Genomic DNA, 17,825 nt, shown 5'->3' with positions numbered 1-17,825 from the left:
TCTATGTGTCATTAGGGATGATGTTTGATAAGGAATTATCGAGTTCGAGCCTATTATCGAATCCTCTTATCGAACCGATTCCTTATGGATTCTCTTATGGAGTCCAGATAGGTTGTTGTATATGGAAAAAAAACACACAATATTTGGTTTAACAAAAGCTCACTTTTATTATATAAGAAAAAAATAAAATCTAATAAATAAATAAATATTGACTGTTGTTACCCAAAGTATATTAAGTGGGATTTTTCAGAGAAACAAATATATACAGTAACACAAAAACAAGCTGTCTCTGTGATCACTATAGGTGTATAAATAATAATATAGTGTTAAATAAAATCAGTCCCTTGGGCACAAAACTGAAAATAATACAGCTCTCCAAAAAGTGCACTTCTGCTGCTATTGGAACATAACTGTTTGTTATGATGCTTTGACATTTTTGCACTTTATTTCTTTATTGAAAGAAAATTCTATGAAGAGAAAAGTTGTTTGCAAATGTGGTTACAATGCTGAAAAATGAAAAGTTAAAGCTAAAAAAAGAAATACACTTTATTGAGTTAACATTATTTCTTTATGGGGGAAAAATGTTATGAGCTAGAGAATATAACAACTACACTACCCAGCATGCAACGGGAGTTACGAGCATGCGCGGTAGCCCCGAAAAGTGTTGCATGTTGCCACGCTGTGAAAGTAAACGTCAAGAACTCAGCCAACACGCCTCGTCTGCATTATTTATAATTAGACAGACAACACATCTACAGTGTGATTTTGTAACGTTTACAAGGAAAGAAAAACAAAAGTTCAAAAAGGGAGTTGTGTTGTATATATATGTATGTGCTGCAGTGTTGTATATATATGTATGTGCTGCAGTGTTGTATATATATGTATGTGCTGCGGTGTCATATATGTTGTATATATATGTATGTGCTGCGGTGTCATATATGTTGTATATATATGTATGTGCTGCGGTTGTTTTAAGAAGGTTGCGACAGCTGCCGTAAAGGAGGTGCGTTGCTAGCCTGGTTGCTATGTTTCCGGTTGGTGGTAAAAGTGTTGGTCATGTGTTTGTACCCTGCTCAAATCTCTCAGTAAAGTTATTCGATGGATTATAGCTTTTGTTTTGAACTTTATTACACCTTGGAGCGCTTTTTCCCATCCATTGTTTTCCTGCTTTCGCTATCTGCGCCTAATGACTGAGCTACGTGACGTCATTTCTTGTGATGTCCTACGGAGCATTTCTGGTCGGGACGGGATTCGAATAAAGAATCAACTCTTTTCCTTTACTATAGTGGTCTCGATAACGGGGACCGGTTCTCAAAAAGGGATTCGAATCCGAGGACTCGGTTCTTTTCTTATCAAACAACCGGGAAAACCGGTTTCGAGTATCATCCCTATGTGTCATACTTGATCATTTCGCGATATTGCCATATTTTTGCTGAAAGGATTTAGTAGAGAACATCGACAATAAAGTTTTGGTCGCTGATAAAAAAAAAGCCTTGCCTGTAGCGGAAGTAGCGTGACGTCACAGGTTGAAAGGCTCCTCACATTTCCCCGTTGTTTACACCAGCAGTGAGAGCGATTCAGACCGAGAAATCGACGATTACCCCATTAATTTGAGCGAGGATGACAGATTCGTGGATGAGGAACGTGAGAGTGAAGGACTAGAGTGCAGTGCAGGACGTATCTTTTTTCGCTCTGACCGTAACTTAGGTACAAGCTGGCTCATTGGATTCCACACTTTCTCCTTTTTCTATTGTGGATCACGGATTTGTATTTTAAACCACCTGGGATACTATATCCTCTTGAAAAGGAGAGTCGAGAACGCGAAATGGACATTCACAGTGACTTTTATCTCCACGACAATATATCGGCGAAGCTCTTTAGCTACGGAGCTAACATGATAGCATTAGGCTTAAATGCAGATAGAAACATGTCATGATCCGTGGGCCGAATCATGTTTTTGTGTTTTCTGTTAGTTTTGGACTCCTTTTGTTATTGCTTGTGCACCTGCGAGTTTGTTTCGTCACCATGGTTACTTATTATTTTCACCTGCCACTTGTGTTCCCGACGCGCACCTGTTTGCCATCACTAACACTATTTAAACCTGCCTTTTTGTTCACTCGTCCTGTTCTCCTTGTTTGCGGTAAGCATCGGTCACGTTTTTTGTATTTCATGTTCCAGACTCTTGTGCTAAGTGTTAGCCTTAGCTTCCCGTGCGTTCGGCACGCTTTTCTTTTGTTTATTTTCTTGTCTTGTGTTTTTGGATGATTTATGATCAATAAATCATTCCTACCTTTACGTTTTCGTCCGGAGTGGTCCGTGTTTCATTGGAGGAACGATCCCGCACAAATATGCGACCCCCACGTGACAAAACAAAAGAAATAAACCCCTGACTGGAAGGATAGACAGAAGATCAACAATACTATTAAACCATGGACATGTAACTACACGGTTAATGCTTTCCAGCCTGGCGAAGCTTAACAATGCTGTTGCTAACGACGCCATTGAAGCTAACTTAGCTACGGGACCTCGTCAAAGCTATGCTAAAAACATTAACTCTCCACCTATGCCAGCCAGTCCTCATCTGCTCATCAACACCCGTGCTCACCTGCGTTCCAGCGATCGACGGAGCGACGAAGGACTTCACCCGATCATTGATGCGGTCGGCGGCTAGCGGCGGCTAGCGCGTCTGCTATCCATCTCAAAGTCCTCCTGGTTGTGTTGCTGCAGCCAGCCGCTAATACACCGATCCCACCTACAACTTTCTTCTTTGCAGTCTCCATTGTTCATTAAACAAATTGCAAAATATTCACCAACACAGATGTCCAGAATACTGTGGAATTTTGAGATGAAAACAGAGCTTTTTGTATTGTATTCAATGTGTCCGAATACTTCCGTTTCAATGATTGACGTCACGCGCATACGTCATCATACATAGACGTTTTCAACCGGAAGTGTGGCGGGAAATGTAAAATGTCACTTTATAAGTTAACCCGGCCGTATTGGCATGTGTTGCAATGTTAAGATTTCATCATTGATATATAAACTATCAGACTGCGTGGTCGCTAGTAGTGGCTTTCAGTAGGCCTTTAAATGAGTCTTCTAGTCCCCTAAGAGCCAGTAGATACTGCTGGCGAGACACGTCTGGAAATAAGGTGCTCTGTATTCAGAAGTTACAATACAACTGGTACAGAATTTGCAGACGGACAACGAATGACTAAAAATGTAAACAAAACAATGGCTTGGATATCCTGATTGAACCACAACTTTAATTTCATTCTCATCTAAAATTGTTTTACCGTATTTTCCGGACCATAGGGCGCACCGGATCATAAGGCGCACAGCAGATGAGCGGGGTTTTTTTTTCATAAAAAAGGCGCACCGGATTATAAGGCGCATTAAAGGAGATTTTTGTTCTAAATGTAAAAGACTTCCTTGTGGTCTACATAACATGTAATGCTGGTTCTTTGCTGAAAATGTTGCATAGATGATGTTTTACACATCATCTTCAAGTCGCTTTTTGACAGTCGCTTCAGGATGCGCCGTTTTGTTGTAGCGGTGTAGCGTGCAAGGACGGGAGTGGAAGAAGTGTCAAAAGATGGCGCTAACTGTTTTAATGACATTCACACTTCAATCAATCAATAACGGAGTAAATTGTATGACTTTTTAAAAGGCCGCTGTGTACACGGCCGTAGGGAGAAGTACAGAGCGACAATAAACCTTAAAGGCACTGCCTTTGCGTGCCGGCCCAGTCACATGAATGCAATGCATACTTGGTCAACAGCCATACAGGTCACACTGAGGGTGGCCGTAGAAACAAGTTTAACACTGTTACAAATATGCGCCACACTGTGAACCCACACCAAACAAGAATGACAAACACATTTCGGGAGAACATCCGCACCGTAACACAACATAAACACAACAGAACAAATACCCAGAACCCCTTGCAGCACTAACTCTTTCAGGACGCTACAATACACACCCCTCGCTACCCCCTACCCCCCCCATAACTTGAGTTGATTTATTTTGGAAAACCTTGTTACATTGTTTAATGCAGGGGTCACCAACCTTTTTGAAAGCAAGAGCTACTTCTTGGGTGGTGATTAATGCGAAGGGCTACCAGTTTGATACACACTTAAATAAATTGCCAGAAATAGCCAATTTGCTCAATTTACCTTTAACTCTATGTTATTATTAATAATTAATGATATTTACACTTAATTGAACGGTTTAAAAGAGGAGAAAACAGGAAAAAAATGACAATTAAATTTTGAAACATAGTTTATCTTCAATTTCGACTCTTTAAAATTCAAAATTCAACCGAAAAAAAGAAGAGAAAAACTTAAAAAAAGAATTTATGGAACATCATTAGTCATTTTTCCTGATTAAGATTAATTTTAGAATTTTGATGACATGTTTTAAATAGGTCAAAATCCAATCTACACTTTGTTAGAATATATAACAAATTGGACCAAGCTATATTTCTAACAAAGACAAATCGTTATTTCTTCTAGATTTTCCAGAACAAAAATTTTAAAAGATAATCAAAAGACTTTGAAATAAGATTTAAATTTGATTCTACAGATTTTCTAGATTTGCCAGAATAATTTTTTGGAATTTTAATCATAATAAGTTTGAAGAAATATTTCACAAATATTCTTTGTCGAAAAAACAGAAGCTAAAATGAAGAATTAAATTAAAATGTATTTATTATTCTTTACAATAAAAACAATTTTTTTACTTGAACATTGATTTAAATTGTCAGGAAAGAAGAGGAAGGAATTTAAAAGGTAAAAAGGTATATGTGTTTAAAAATCCTAAAATAATTTTTAAGGTTGTATTTTTTCTCTAAAATTGTCTTTCTGAAAGTTATAAGAAGCAAAGTAAAACAAATTATGAATGTATTTAAACAAGTGAAGACCAAGTCTTTAATATATTTTCTTGGATTTGCAAATTCTATTTGAGTTTTGTCTCTCTTAGAATTAAAAATGTCGGGCAAAGCGAGACCAGCTTGCTAGTAAATAAATACAATTTAAAAAATAGAGGCAGCTCACTGGTAAGTGCTGCTATTTGAGCTATTTTTAGAACAGGCCGGCGGGCTACTCATCTGGTCCTTACGGGCTACCTGGTGCCCGCGGGCACCGCGTTGGTGACCCCTCTTTTAATGCATCCAGCGGGGCATCACAACAAAATGAGGCATAATAAAGTGTTATTCCACCACTGTATATATCGGAATCGGTAATTAAGAGTTGGACAATATCAAAATATCGGATATCGGCAAAAAAAACATTATCGGACATCTCTAGTGAATAATGCAACTCACTACACCAGTATGTTTTAGCGCTTTCATAGCTCACTAGTGCAACAACAACAACGCCCGGAAATGTGTCCCGTGAAAAATCGTCCGACCAGAACTCTCTAATAACTAAAGTTCCTTGGGTGAATAATGTAAACTCACTACACCGGTATGTTTTAGTGCTTTCATGGTGAGTTTACTGACAGATATAAGTAAGAACTTTACACTACTTTATATTAGAAATGGCAACAGTGGAGGATGAATGTCCTGTAACAAAAATAATCATTTTATGACTACAGTGTCGCCAAGTACTACAATGGCGGATGCGCGCACATTTTCAGGACTTATGCAGATCCCAAATAGACATCAGCAGGTACCGGAAGGTAAGAAAAGTTAGTTTTGCATATCATTGCGAAACAAAACGCCAGATAATATGTCTGCTAATAGGTGCCATTTTCCGGGTCCTTATACACACACCATAGCAGGGGTCACCAACGCGGTGCCCGCGGGCACCAGGTAGCCCGTAAGGACCAGATGAGTAGCCCGCCGGCCTGTTCTAAAAATAGCTCAAATAGCAGCACTTACCAGTGAGCTGCCTCTATTTTTTCTATTTTATTTATTTACTAGCAAGCTGGTCTCGCTTTGCCTGACATTTTTAATTCTAAGAGAGACAAAACTCAAATAGAATTTGAAAATCCAAGAATATATTTTAAAGACTTGGTCTTCACTTGTTTGAATAAATTCATAATTTTTTTACTTTGCTTCTTATAACTTTCAGAAAGACAATTTTAGAGAAAAAATACAACCTTAAAATTGATTTTAGGATTTTTAAACACATATACCTTTTTACCTTTTAAATTCCTTCCTTTTCTTTCCTGACAATTTAAATCAATGTTCAAGTAAAAAAATGTGTTTTATTGTAAAGAATAATAAATACATTTTAATTTAATTCTTCATTTTAGCTTCTGTTTTTTAGACGAAGAATATTTGTGAAATATTTCTTCAAACTTATTATGATTAAATTTCAAAAAAATTATTCTGGCAAATCTAGAAAATCTGTAGAATCAAATTTAAATCTTATTTCAAAGTCTTTTGAATTTATTTTAAAATGTTTGATTTGGAAAATCTAGAAGAAATAATGATTTGTCTTTGTTAGAAATATAGCTTGGTCCAATTTGTTATATATTCTAACAAAGTGTAGATTGGATTTTAACCTATTTAAAACATGTCATGAAAATTCTAAAATTAATCTTAATCAGGAAAAATGACTAATGATGTTCCATAAATTCTTTTTTTAAGTTTTTCTCTTCTTTTTTTCGGTTGAATTTTGAATTTTAAAGAGTCGAAATTGAAGATAAACTATGTTTTAAAATTTAATTGTCATTATTTTCATGTTTTCTCCTCTTTTAAACCGTTCAATTAAGTGTAAATATCATTAATTATTAATAATAACATAGAGTTAAAGGTAAAATGAGCAAATTGAATATTTCTGGCCATTTATTTAAGTGTGTATCAAACTGGTAGCCCTTCGCATTAATCACTACCCAAGAAGTAGCTCTTGGTTTCAAAAAGGTTGGTGACCCCTGCACCATAGTAATACTCGTATGTTTAATGCGCCGACAATCCATCAAGCGGTGCAGCTTCGTAGCTTACCGAAGTTGTACTAAAAACATTTTGACAGATTTCGTGTGTAATGTTCTATATTTTCAATGGAACATTTAAAGTTTTGGTGCTGTTTACTGGAGTCATCTTGCAGTTTACACGCATCTCTTACGTATGACTGCCATCTACTAGTCACACTTATCATCACACCATGTACCAAATAAAATTGCTTCGAGGTCGGTAAGCACAACCAGATTTATTCCGTACATTAGGCGCACTGTCGAGTTTTGAGAAAATGAAAGGATTTAAAGTGCGCCTTATAGTCCGAAAACAATCTGAATTTTATGGCCAGCCAAATTGTGTATGAGAAAAGCAAACTAAGAAAACAAGAAGATAGAGGAGCGTACTGAATATTCAAAGCCACAATATTTATGAGTTACAATAATTAGGCAGTTTTTACAGCCTGCAGTTAATATAAGTAATGGTGGATCTTACACATTACTTAATTTCATCATTATTCTTCATGCACTTGTACGTTTTTGCTTCATTATAAACACAAAACTAGTTTTCCTCCGCTAGCACACTCTATTAATGATATCGTTCTAATCCATAATGCATCTAATTGTGTGCTTGTTTCAAAAGTCCTGTCTCATTAGGGAAAGGGCATGAATCAAATCACGGTGTTACCATTTTGAGCTTTCACACCCAGATTGATGGAAATGAATGAAATGAGTCCATTTGTTTGTTTGAGGTGTTTCTCATTCTGTTTGTGAAAAAAGGTGATACGTTATTAGCACCTTTTAACAGCTAAAAGATAGGCAGGGAGGATGTGCGAGTCTGAAAACTATAAAACAAGGGGCATTATTTATCTCCTCTGGGTTATATCTAACAAATATACCGTATTTTTCAGACCACAGGGCGCCGATGAATGGTCCATTTTTGATCAGTTTTTCATATATAAGGCGCACCGGATTATAGGGCGCATTAAAGGATTAATTTTTTTCTTCTTCTAAATGTAAAAGACTTCCTTGTGGTCTACATCAGTGGTCCCCAACCACCGGGCCGCACAAGAATAAAAAAAAAATAATAATAATTTTTTTTTAATTTTTTTTTTTTTTTTAATGAAATCAACATGAAAAACAATATATACATTATATATCAATATAGATCAATACAGTCTGCAGGGATACAGTCCGTAAGCACACATGATTGTATTTATTTATGTAAAAAAAAAAAAAATATATATATATATATATATATATATATATATATATATATATATATATATATATATATATATATATATATATATATATATATATATATATATATATATTTTTTTTTAATACACCGGTCCGTGGGACAAATTTTCAAGCGTTGACCGGTCCGCAGCTACAAAAAGGTTGGGTACCACTGGTCTACATAACATGTAATGGTGGTTCTTTGGTCAAAATGTTGCCATTGTCAGGTTCAAACACTGATGACATCTATTAAACAAGACAAGAAGCAAGGAATTAAACAGAGACAGAATTACATTTGGCTCGTACACCTGTACCCTTGTACAGTGTTCCAACACGCTCTGACGAAAGATTGTACGCCTCCTCTTCTATTTGGACTTTCCCTGATTACATGGCAACAGCTGTTTCTAAGGGAGGGGGGGTCGTAAACAGCCATCGCCTTTGGTTACAAACAGTTCAAAGAAAAGGTCGGTTCAAAGAAAAGGTCGTAAAAAGAGTTCAAAGAAGAGGTCGTGAAACAGTTAAAAGAAAAGGTCGCCTCGAGGGGAGTCTGGTCCTGCTTCCTCTCTGCTTTGTAGTTCTCGGGTCAAGACCAAATCTTTCTGTGGATTACAATACATCAAAGAGACACGGTGCTTCCCATCCTACACAGTGGAGTTTTACAAGCCTTCTTCCTGGTAGGATCAAAGACAGCTTTTGTCTTCTCGCCGGCAACTCATGGCAACACCAAGTTTTGTGATAACTTAGATACAATTATTCTGACAGCCATTGATGATGTTTTACACATCATCTTCAAGCCGCTTTCTGACAGTCGCTTCAGGACGCGCCGTTTTGTGGGCGGGTCTTATTTACGTGGCTCACCTTGGACAGCGTCTTCTCCCCGTCGTCTTTGTTGTAGCGGTGTAGCGTGCAAGGACGGGAGTGGAAGAAGTGTCAAAAGATGGAGCTAACTGTTTTAATGACATTCACACTTTACTTCAAACAATAACGGAGCAGCATCTCCTCATCCGTGACTCACTAGTGCAACAACAACGCTCAAAAAAAATGTCCGACCGGAACTCTCTAATAACTAAAGTTCCTTGGGTGAATAATGTAAACTCACTACACCGGTATGTTTTAGCGCTTTCATGGCGAGTTTACTGACAGATATAAGTAAGAACTTTACACTACTTTATATTAGAAATGACAGAATGCCACATAACAAGAAGATTGTGAAAAAGGAGAAGCTTATCGACTATGGCGGACGGGTGCAATTTTTCAGTACTTATGCAGATCCCAAGTACAGATCAGCAGGTACCAGAAGGTAAGAAAAGTTGCTTTTGCATAATATTGCGAATCAGATAATATGTCTTACCTTATACACACACCATAATAATACTCCTATGTTGAAGCACAGTACAATCCATCAAGTGGTGTGGCTTCATAGCTTACCAAAGTCCTACTAAAACTTTTTGATAGATTTTTGAGCGCCATGTGTAATGTTCTATATTTTCAATGGAACATATACAATGTTGGTGTTGTTTACTTGACTCATATTGCAGTCTACAGGTAGCTCTTATGTGTGACTGCCATCATATTGAGGTCTACACGTATCTCTTATGTGTGACTGCCATCTACTGGTCACACTTGTATCAAGAGGTCGGTAATCAAAACTAGAATTATTAGGCTCACTGGGTTATAAGGCGCCCTGTCAAGTTTTGAGAAAAAATACAGATTTTAAGTACGCCTTATAGTCCGGTACAAATATTCTGTAGAACTTGGTGCTGGCATGGACTAAGGAGAAAATGTTGATGTGGAGCCATGACTTTATCAAAGTAAAGCTTGTATTCCTCCAAGACTGCACCCGGTTGTTTCTACCTTCTTGTTTGACCCTCCCGCCCTGCCATCTTGTCCCTCCTTTGCAGAACGACTACCGCAAGCTGTCCATGCAGTGCAAAGACTTTGTGGTCGGCGTCTTGGACCTCTGTCGGAACACAGAGGAAGTGGAAGCCATACTGAACGGCGACGTGGACCTGTGCCCGCCCAGCCCCTACAACCGACCCTGCCTCAGCCGCGTCAAACTGGCTATCAAATATGAAGTGAAGAAGGTAAACTCATGTGCAATACTTTTCTACAGATGGGTACCGAATTTGGTACTTTTTTTGATTGATTGATTGAAACTTGTATTAGTAGATTGCACAGTACAGTACATATTCCGTACAATTGACCACTAAATGGTAACACCCCAATACGTTTTTCAACTTGTTTAAGTCGGGGTCCACTTAAATTGATTCATGATACAGATATATACCATCATCATAATACAGTCATCACACAAGATAATCATCAGAGTATATACATTCAATTATTTACATTATTTACAATCCGGGGTGTGGGATGTGGAGGGTGGGGTGGGGGTTTTTGTTGATATCAGCACTTCAGTCATCAACAATTGCATCGTCAGAGAAATGGGCATTGAAACAGTGTAGGACTGACTTGGTAGGATATGTACAGCAAGTAGTGGACATAGAGAGAGATCAGAAAGCATAAGAATAAGTATATACATTTGATTATTTACATATAATTATTTATAATCCGGGGAGGTGGGATGTGGTGAGGGGAGGGTGTTAGTTTAGGGCTGAAGTTGCCTGGAGGTGTTCTTTTAGTGCGGTTTTGAAGGAGGATAGAGATGCCCTTTCTTTTATACCTGTTGGGAGCGCATTCCACATTGATGTGGCATAGAAAGAGAATGAGTTAAGACCTTTGTTAGTTGGGAATCTGGGTTTAACGTGGTTAGTGGAGCTCCCCCTGGTGTTGTGGTTATGGCGGTCATTTACGTTAAGGAAGTAGTTTGACATGTACTTCGGTATCAGGGAGGTGTAGCGGATTTTATAGACTAGGCTCAGTGCAAGTTGTTTAACTATGTCCTCCACCCTGAGCCAGCCCACTTTGGAGAAGTGGGTAGGAGTGATTATTGACAACATTTCGTCGGTACTACCGATTCACGCGAACTGTCATATTTCGATATCTTTTTTTTTTTTTACAAGTTTGATTGATTGATTGAGACTTTTATTAGTAGATTGCACAGTACGGTACATATTCCGTACAATTGACCACTAAATGGTAACACCCCAATACGTTTTTCAACTTGTTTAAGTTCATGGTAAGGTACGTCATTTCCAATTACAATTTGCGTTTGGTGGCCAATTGCCTCCAAGTAATTGTTGCAATTTTCCATGCCAACAAAACAAGCAGACATGCTAGAAAGAACGCAACAGTTAGTGGAGCATCCTTGACTGAATTACGGTTACACTCTTTATCATTGATGATCCATTCTTTTATTGATATCTCCTCATAGCAGAAGTCAAACAGAGTTACCCATGCTACCATAGTTCCATGCCAAGTGACTTTTGTCTATATTCTTGTCACAGTACGTGTTTACTTGTTTCATGTTCATAGTTTTTTGCCTAAGTGCTAGTTTTTGTTTCATTAGTCAAGTTTGTTCTCCGCGCCTTTAGTTTTGTACCTTTTGTTAGTGTTCAAATAAATATGTACTTACTTTCACGCCATGTCCAGTCCAACTTTACTTGCATCTCGGGAAAACAAACATCCCATAGTCCACGTCTTGACAGAATGTCGCCAGGCTGACTTCCTGGCAACTATCGGCTTAAATAGTCTTGAACATGATTAATGACAGCTGTGTGACAGCAAATGAATCAGGTGCGTGACATGAGGACAGGTGAAAACGAATGGGTTGTCATGGAAACAAAACAAACAAGAGTGCACAGAGAGTCCAAAAACCAAACCGAACATAACCAAAACAAAACGTGATCACACAGACATGACAGTAGCTATGGCAACCGAACCAAACTCAGGTGTCAAACAGGAACTAAAAGAGTCCAAAACTAACAGAACATAATAAAAACATGAACCGGACCACGGATCATGACAGGGCCAAGTTGCGATGCCAAACGGAAACAAGCAAAGTAGTGTCTATTAGCGCATAATCATATTCTGCAACTTTATTAGACAATCTCCTGAGATGAAGTTTTGTCACAAATGACGTCTTCATGAGAAATGATGTCGGACATAGAGTATATCACTTTAATTACACACCGGGGGATCTTAAAGTATGTCGTCCATGTCATAAATTTGGTAACCGGAATATTAAAAAATGCTCTGGGATAACTCTTATATCAAAAGGGTGGGTGTTCATTTCAGTTCAGTTTACCTCCAGCGTGCAATGATGGTGTCATGCAGGGGTCACCAACGCAGTGCCCGCGGGCACCAGGTAGCCCGTAAGGACCAGATGAGTAGCCCGCTGGCCTGTTCTAAAAATAGCTCAAATAGCAGCACTTACCAGTGAGCTGCCTCGATTTTTTTAATTTCATTTATTTACTAGCAAGCTTTTTAATTCTAAGAGAGACAAAACTCAAATAGAATTTGAAAATCCAAGAAAATATTTTAAAGACTTGGTCTTCACTTGTTTAAATAAATTCATTATTTTTTTTACTTTGCTTCTTATAACTTTCAGAAAGACAATTTTAGAGAAAAAATACAACCTTAAAAATGATTTTAGGATTTTTAAACACATATACCTTTTTACCTTTTAAATTCCTTCCTCTTCTTTCCTGACAATTTAAATCAATGTTCAAGTAATTTTTTTTTAAATTATTGTAAAGAATAATAAATACATTTTAATTTAATTCTTCATTTTAGCTTCTGTTTTTTCGACGAAGAATATTTGTGAAATATTTCTTCAAACCTATTATGATTAAAATTCAAAAACATTATTCTGGCAAATCTAGAAAATCTGTAGAATCAAATTTAAATCTTATTTCAAAGTCTTTTGAATTTCTTTTAAAATTTTTGTTCTGGAAAATCTAGAAGAAATAATGATTTGTCTTTGTTAGAAATATAGCTTGGTCCAATTTGTTGTATATTCTAACAAAGTGCAGATTGGATTTTAACCTATTTAAAACATGTCATCAAAATTCTAAAATTAATCTTGATCAGGAAAAATTACTAATGATGTTCCATAAATTCTTTTTTTTAAGTTTTTCTCTTCTTTTTTTCGGTTGAATTTAGAATTTTAAAGAGTCGAAATTGAAGATAAACTATGTTTCAAAATTTAATTGTCATTTTTTTCCTGTTTTCTCCTCTTTTAAACCGTTCAATTAAGTGTAAATATCATTAATTATTAACAATAACATAGAGTTAAAGGTAAATTGAGCAAATTGGCTATTTCTGGCAATTTATTTAAGTGTGTATCAAACTGGTAGCCCTTCGCATTAATCACTACCCAAGAAGTAGCTCTTGCTTTCAAAAAGGTTGGTGACCCCTGGTGTAATGCATCACATATTTCCAGTTGTTTCATGTCTGAAAAGAGGTAGGAAGAAGCAGAGCTTATTGAGTCCTACCCCTTTTTAATGTCATAGCAGCCTTATCACATTTATTTGTTCTCTGTAACGTTTTATTATGCCGGTTTCAGTTTGGAGTTCACTTTCCGAGACCTGGAATGTGTTCCCGGGTGGAAGCACCAGCATACTTTGCAGCGGCTCACACCTCCACCTGCAGACCCTCTTGTGGAGCGTGACGTGCACCTGCAACAATGTCTAACCTTGCAGGGCATGAAGGCTCCGATTGGTCGGCTTGTACAAACCCCAAAAGCAGTGAAGTTGTGTAAATGGTAAATAAAAAGCATACTTGCCAACCCTCCCGTTTTTAGCGGGAGAATCCCGGTATTCAGCGCCTCTCCCGACAACCTCCCGGCAGAGATTTTCTCCCGACAAACTCCCGGTATTCAGCCGGAGCTGGAGGCCACGCCCCCTCCAGCTCAATGCGGACCTGAGTGGGGACAGCTTGTTCTCACGTCCGCTTTCCCACAATATAAACAGCTTGCCTGCCCAATGACGTCATAACACCTAGGGCTTTTAGAGAGTAGAGTGCACAACTGCGCACACAACAAGGAGACGAAGCAGAGGAACGAGGAAATTACAGACATGGCCACGCCGTCGACGAGCAAGATGAAGAAATACGCTTGCAAGTTCCAAAACGAATGGAAACAAGAATGTCAGTTCATCCAGGACAGTTCGAAGGGGAAGGCGTATGTTGCCTGTAAATATGTAGAACAGACTTCTCCATTGAACACGGTGGCCGAAATGATATACTCATCATGAACGGAGAAGTTAAACAGGACAATACTGCCATCTAGTGGATAGCCACCGGAACACTGAAATTCAAGTATTTCTTTTATGTAAATAAAATAAATATATATATATATATATATATATATATATATATATATATATATATATATATATATATATATATATATATATATATAGCTAGAATTCACAGAAAGTCAAGTATTTCATATATATATATATATATATATATATATATATATATATATATATATATATATATATATATATATATATATATATATATATATATATATATATATATGAAATATATATGAAATACTCGAGTTGGTGAATTCTAGCTGTAAATAACCACGCTCCCAACCACGCCCCCCCCCCCCCCCAAACCCCCACCCCCACCACGAAATGATATACTCATCATGAACGGAGAAATTAAACAGGACAATACTGCCATCTAGTGGATAGCCATCGGGAACACTGAAATTCAAGTATATCTTTTATGTAAATAAAATAAATAAATATATATATATATATATATATATATATATATATATATATATATATGTATATATATATATATATATATATATATGTATATATATATATATATATATATATATATATATATATATATATATATATATATATATATATATAGCTAGAATTCACTGAAAGTCAAGTATTTCATATATATATATATATATATATATATATATATATATATATATATATATATATATATATATATATATATATATATATATATATATATGAAATACTCGAGTTGGTGAATTCTAGCTGTAAATAACCACGCCCCCAACCACGCCCCCCCCCCCCCATCCCCTACCCCCCACCTCCCGATATTGGAGGTCTCAAGGTAGGCAAGTATGAAAAACAGAATACAATGATTTGCAAATCCTTTTCAACTTATATTCAATTGAATAGACGGCAAAGACAAGACATTTAACCTTCGGACTGGTAAACTGTGTAATTTGTTTTGCAAATATTAGCTCATTTGGAATTTGATGCCTGCAGCATGTTTCAAAAAAGCTGGCACAAGTGGCAAAAAAAGACTGATAAAGTTGAGGAATGCTCATCAAAGACTTATTTGGAACATCCCACAGGTGAACAGGCTAATTGGGAACAGGTGGGTGCCATGATTGGGTATAAAAGCAGCTTCCATGAAATGCTCAGTCATTCACAAACAAGAACGGGGCGAGGGTCACCACTTTGTCAACAAATGCCTGAGCAAATTGTCCAACAGTTTAAGAACAACATTAACAAATTTAGGGATTTCACCATCTATGGTCCGTAATATCATTAAAAGGTTCGTAGAATCTGGAGAAATCGGCCCAGCATGTGTGATGGTATGGGGGTGTATTAGTGGCCAAGACATGGGTAACTTACACATCTGTGAAGGCACCATTAATGCTGAAAGGTACAACATATGTTGCTCTTTTCTTGGACGCCCCTGCTTATTTCAGCAAGACAATGCCAAGCCACGTGTTACATCAACGTGGCTTCATAGTAAAAGAGTGCGGGTACTAGACTGGCCTGCCTGTAGTCCAGACATTGAAAATGTGTGGCACCTAAAATAGCAGAAGGGAGACCCCCGGACTGTTGAACAACTTAAGCTGTACATCAAGCAAGAATGGGAAAGAATTCCACCTGAAAAGCTTCAAAAATGTGTCTCCTCAGTTCCCAAACCTTTACTGAGTGTTGTTAAAAGGAAAGGCCATGTAACACAGTGGTAAAAATGCCCCTGTGACAACTTTTTTGCAATGTGTTGCTGCCATTAAATTCTAAGTTAATGATTATTTGCAAAAAAACAAAGATGCTTCTCAGTGTGAACATGAAATATCTTGTCTTTGCAGTCTATTCAATTGAATATACGTTGAAAAGGATTTGTTTTTATTTACCGTTTACAAAACGTGACAACTTCACTGCTTTTGGGTTTTGTGTTTATATATTTGTTCAGAAGGGTGTACATTCACCCCACGCAAATGATTTTTAGATTTTGTATTTGCGTATAAAATTCCTTGTGATGCATCGATTTGTTCGAGTTGCAACAACACTCTCATTTTTGTTGCTGTTGTAAAATCCACACAACTCTTAATACACGAGGCCCCTAATGGGGTTTGTAAAATGAGTTTGGTTATTTATGCACAATTTGTCCAAAATCATTTGCATTCATCCCTTCACCTTTATTCTAAACTAAAAGACCAGTTTTCTTGCATGTTCACTATTTTATTTAAGGACAAAATTGCATTAAGAAACATATGTTTAATGTACCCTAAGATTTTTTGTTAAAATAAAGACAACAATTCGGTTTTTGTGGTCCCTTTTATTTAGAAAAACATCGATAAAAACTTAATGAATATCCTACTGGTGGCCTGTAAAAAGAGCATTACTAGGAAATGGATACCCCAGGAGAGTCCAACTTTGAAGCAATGGAAGGAAACAACAATGGACATACACAGAATGGAGGAGATAACTGCCTTTATTAATTATAAATTGGAGAAATGTACTTCATACTGGTAAAAACTGGGTCAATTATGTCACGCCTCATAAGCCCGACTTTAATTTCTCCAATTGGTGATTGTACTGTTTAAAAAAAATAAACAAAAAAAAAGATGACTCACTATATGTGTGTGTGTATATATATATATATATATATATATATATATATATATATATATATATATATATATATATATATATATATATATATATATATTAGGGCTGCAACAACTAATCGATTAAATCGATTAAAATCGATTATAAAAATAGTTGCCGATTAATTTAGTCATCGATTCGTTGGATCTATGCTATGCGCATGCGCAGAGGCTTTTTTTTTTTTAAATTTATTTATTTATTTTTTTTTTTTATTTTTTTTTTTAAATAAACCTTTATTTATAAACTGCAACATGTACAAACAGCTGAGAAACAATAATCAAAATAAGTATGGTGCCAGTATGCTGTTTTTTTTCCAATAAAATACTGGAAAGGAAGGATAGAAATGTAGTTTGTCTCTTTTATCCGATTAGTAATCGATTAATCGAAGTAATAATCGACAGATTAATCGATTATCAAATTAATCGTTAGTTGCAGCCCTAATATATATATATATATAATTTTATTTCTGATTATTATAATTAATCATGTATTATTATTTCTTTTGTATTTATTTAACTGATGTATTTGCAAATACTATTTTGTTTTTCTGCTGTTTCTTTCTTATTTTGGGGGGGGGGGTGAGGGGGTGGTATGGTTGGGATATAAAAAAAAAAAAAAATTTGACATTTAGGGCAGACAACAGATATATGATGTCTGTCAATATTATGTAATGGATAGGAATGTCTGATGCTGGGTGTCAATAAAAATTAAATGAAAAAAATATATATATATCAAGCAGCTAAAAAAAAAAAAAAAAAATAAATTCATTAAATGAAAAAAATTTAAAATGTATAAACAAATCATTATGCTGGGTGTCAATAAAAATTAAATGAAAAAAAAAAAAAATCAAGCAGCTAAAAAAAAAAA

At 36.3% G+C, this 17,825-nt stretch overlaps 1 protein-coding gene across 1 annotated transcript in view; it reads left to right on the top strand.

Annotated features, from left to right (window-relative positions):
- The window catches only part of trpc7b (transient receptor potential cation channel, subfamily C, member 7b), a 90,461-nt gene that overhangs the window by 47,790 nt on the left and 24,846 nt on the right, over positions 1-17,825 (top strand). The window contains exon 3 of the mRNA XM_062044063.1: positions 10,041-10,223. Within this exon, the coding sequence (XP_061900047.1) occupies positions 10,041-10,223 (183 nt within the window). The remainder of the gene's footprint in view (positions 1-10,040; positions 10,224-17,825) is intronic.

This window comes from Entelurus aequoreus, linkage group LG04 (assembly GCF_033978785.1).
Source record: "Entelurus aequoreus isolate RoL-2023_Sb linkage group LG04, RoL_Eaeq_v1.1, whole genome shotgun sequence".
Taxonomy (NCBI): Eukaryota; Metazoa; Chordata; class Actinopteri; order Syngnathiformes; family Syngnathidae; genus Entelurus; species Entelurus aequoreus.
This window is presented reverse-complemented; position numbering and strand designations above follow the sequence as displayed.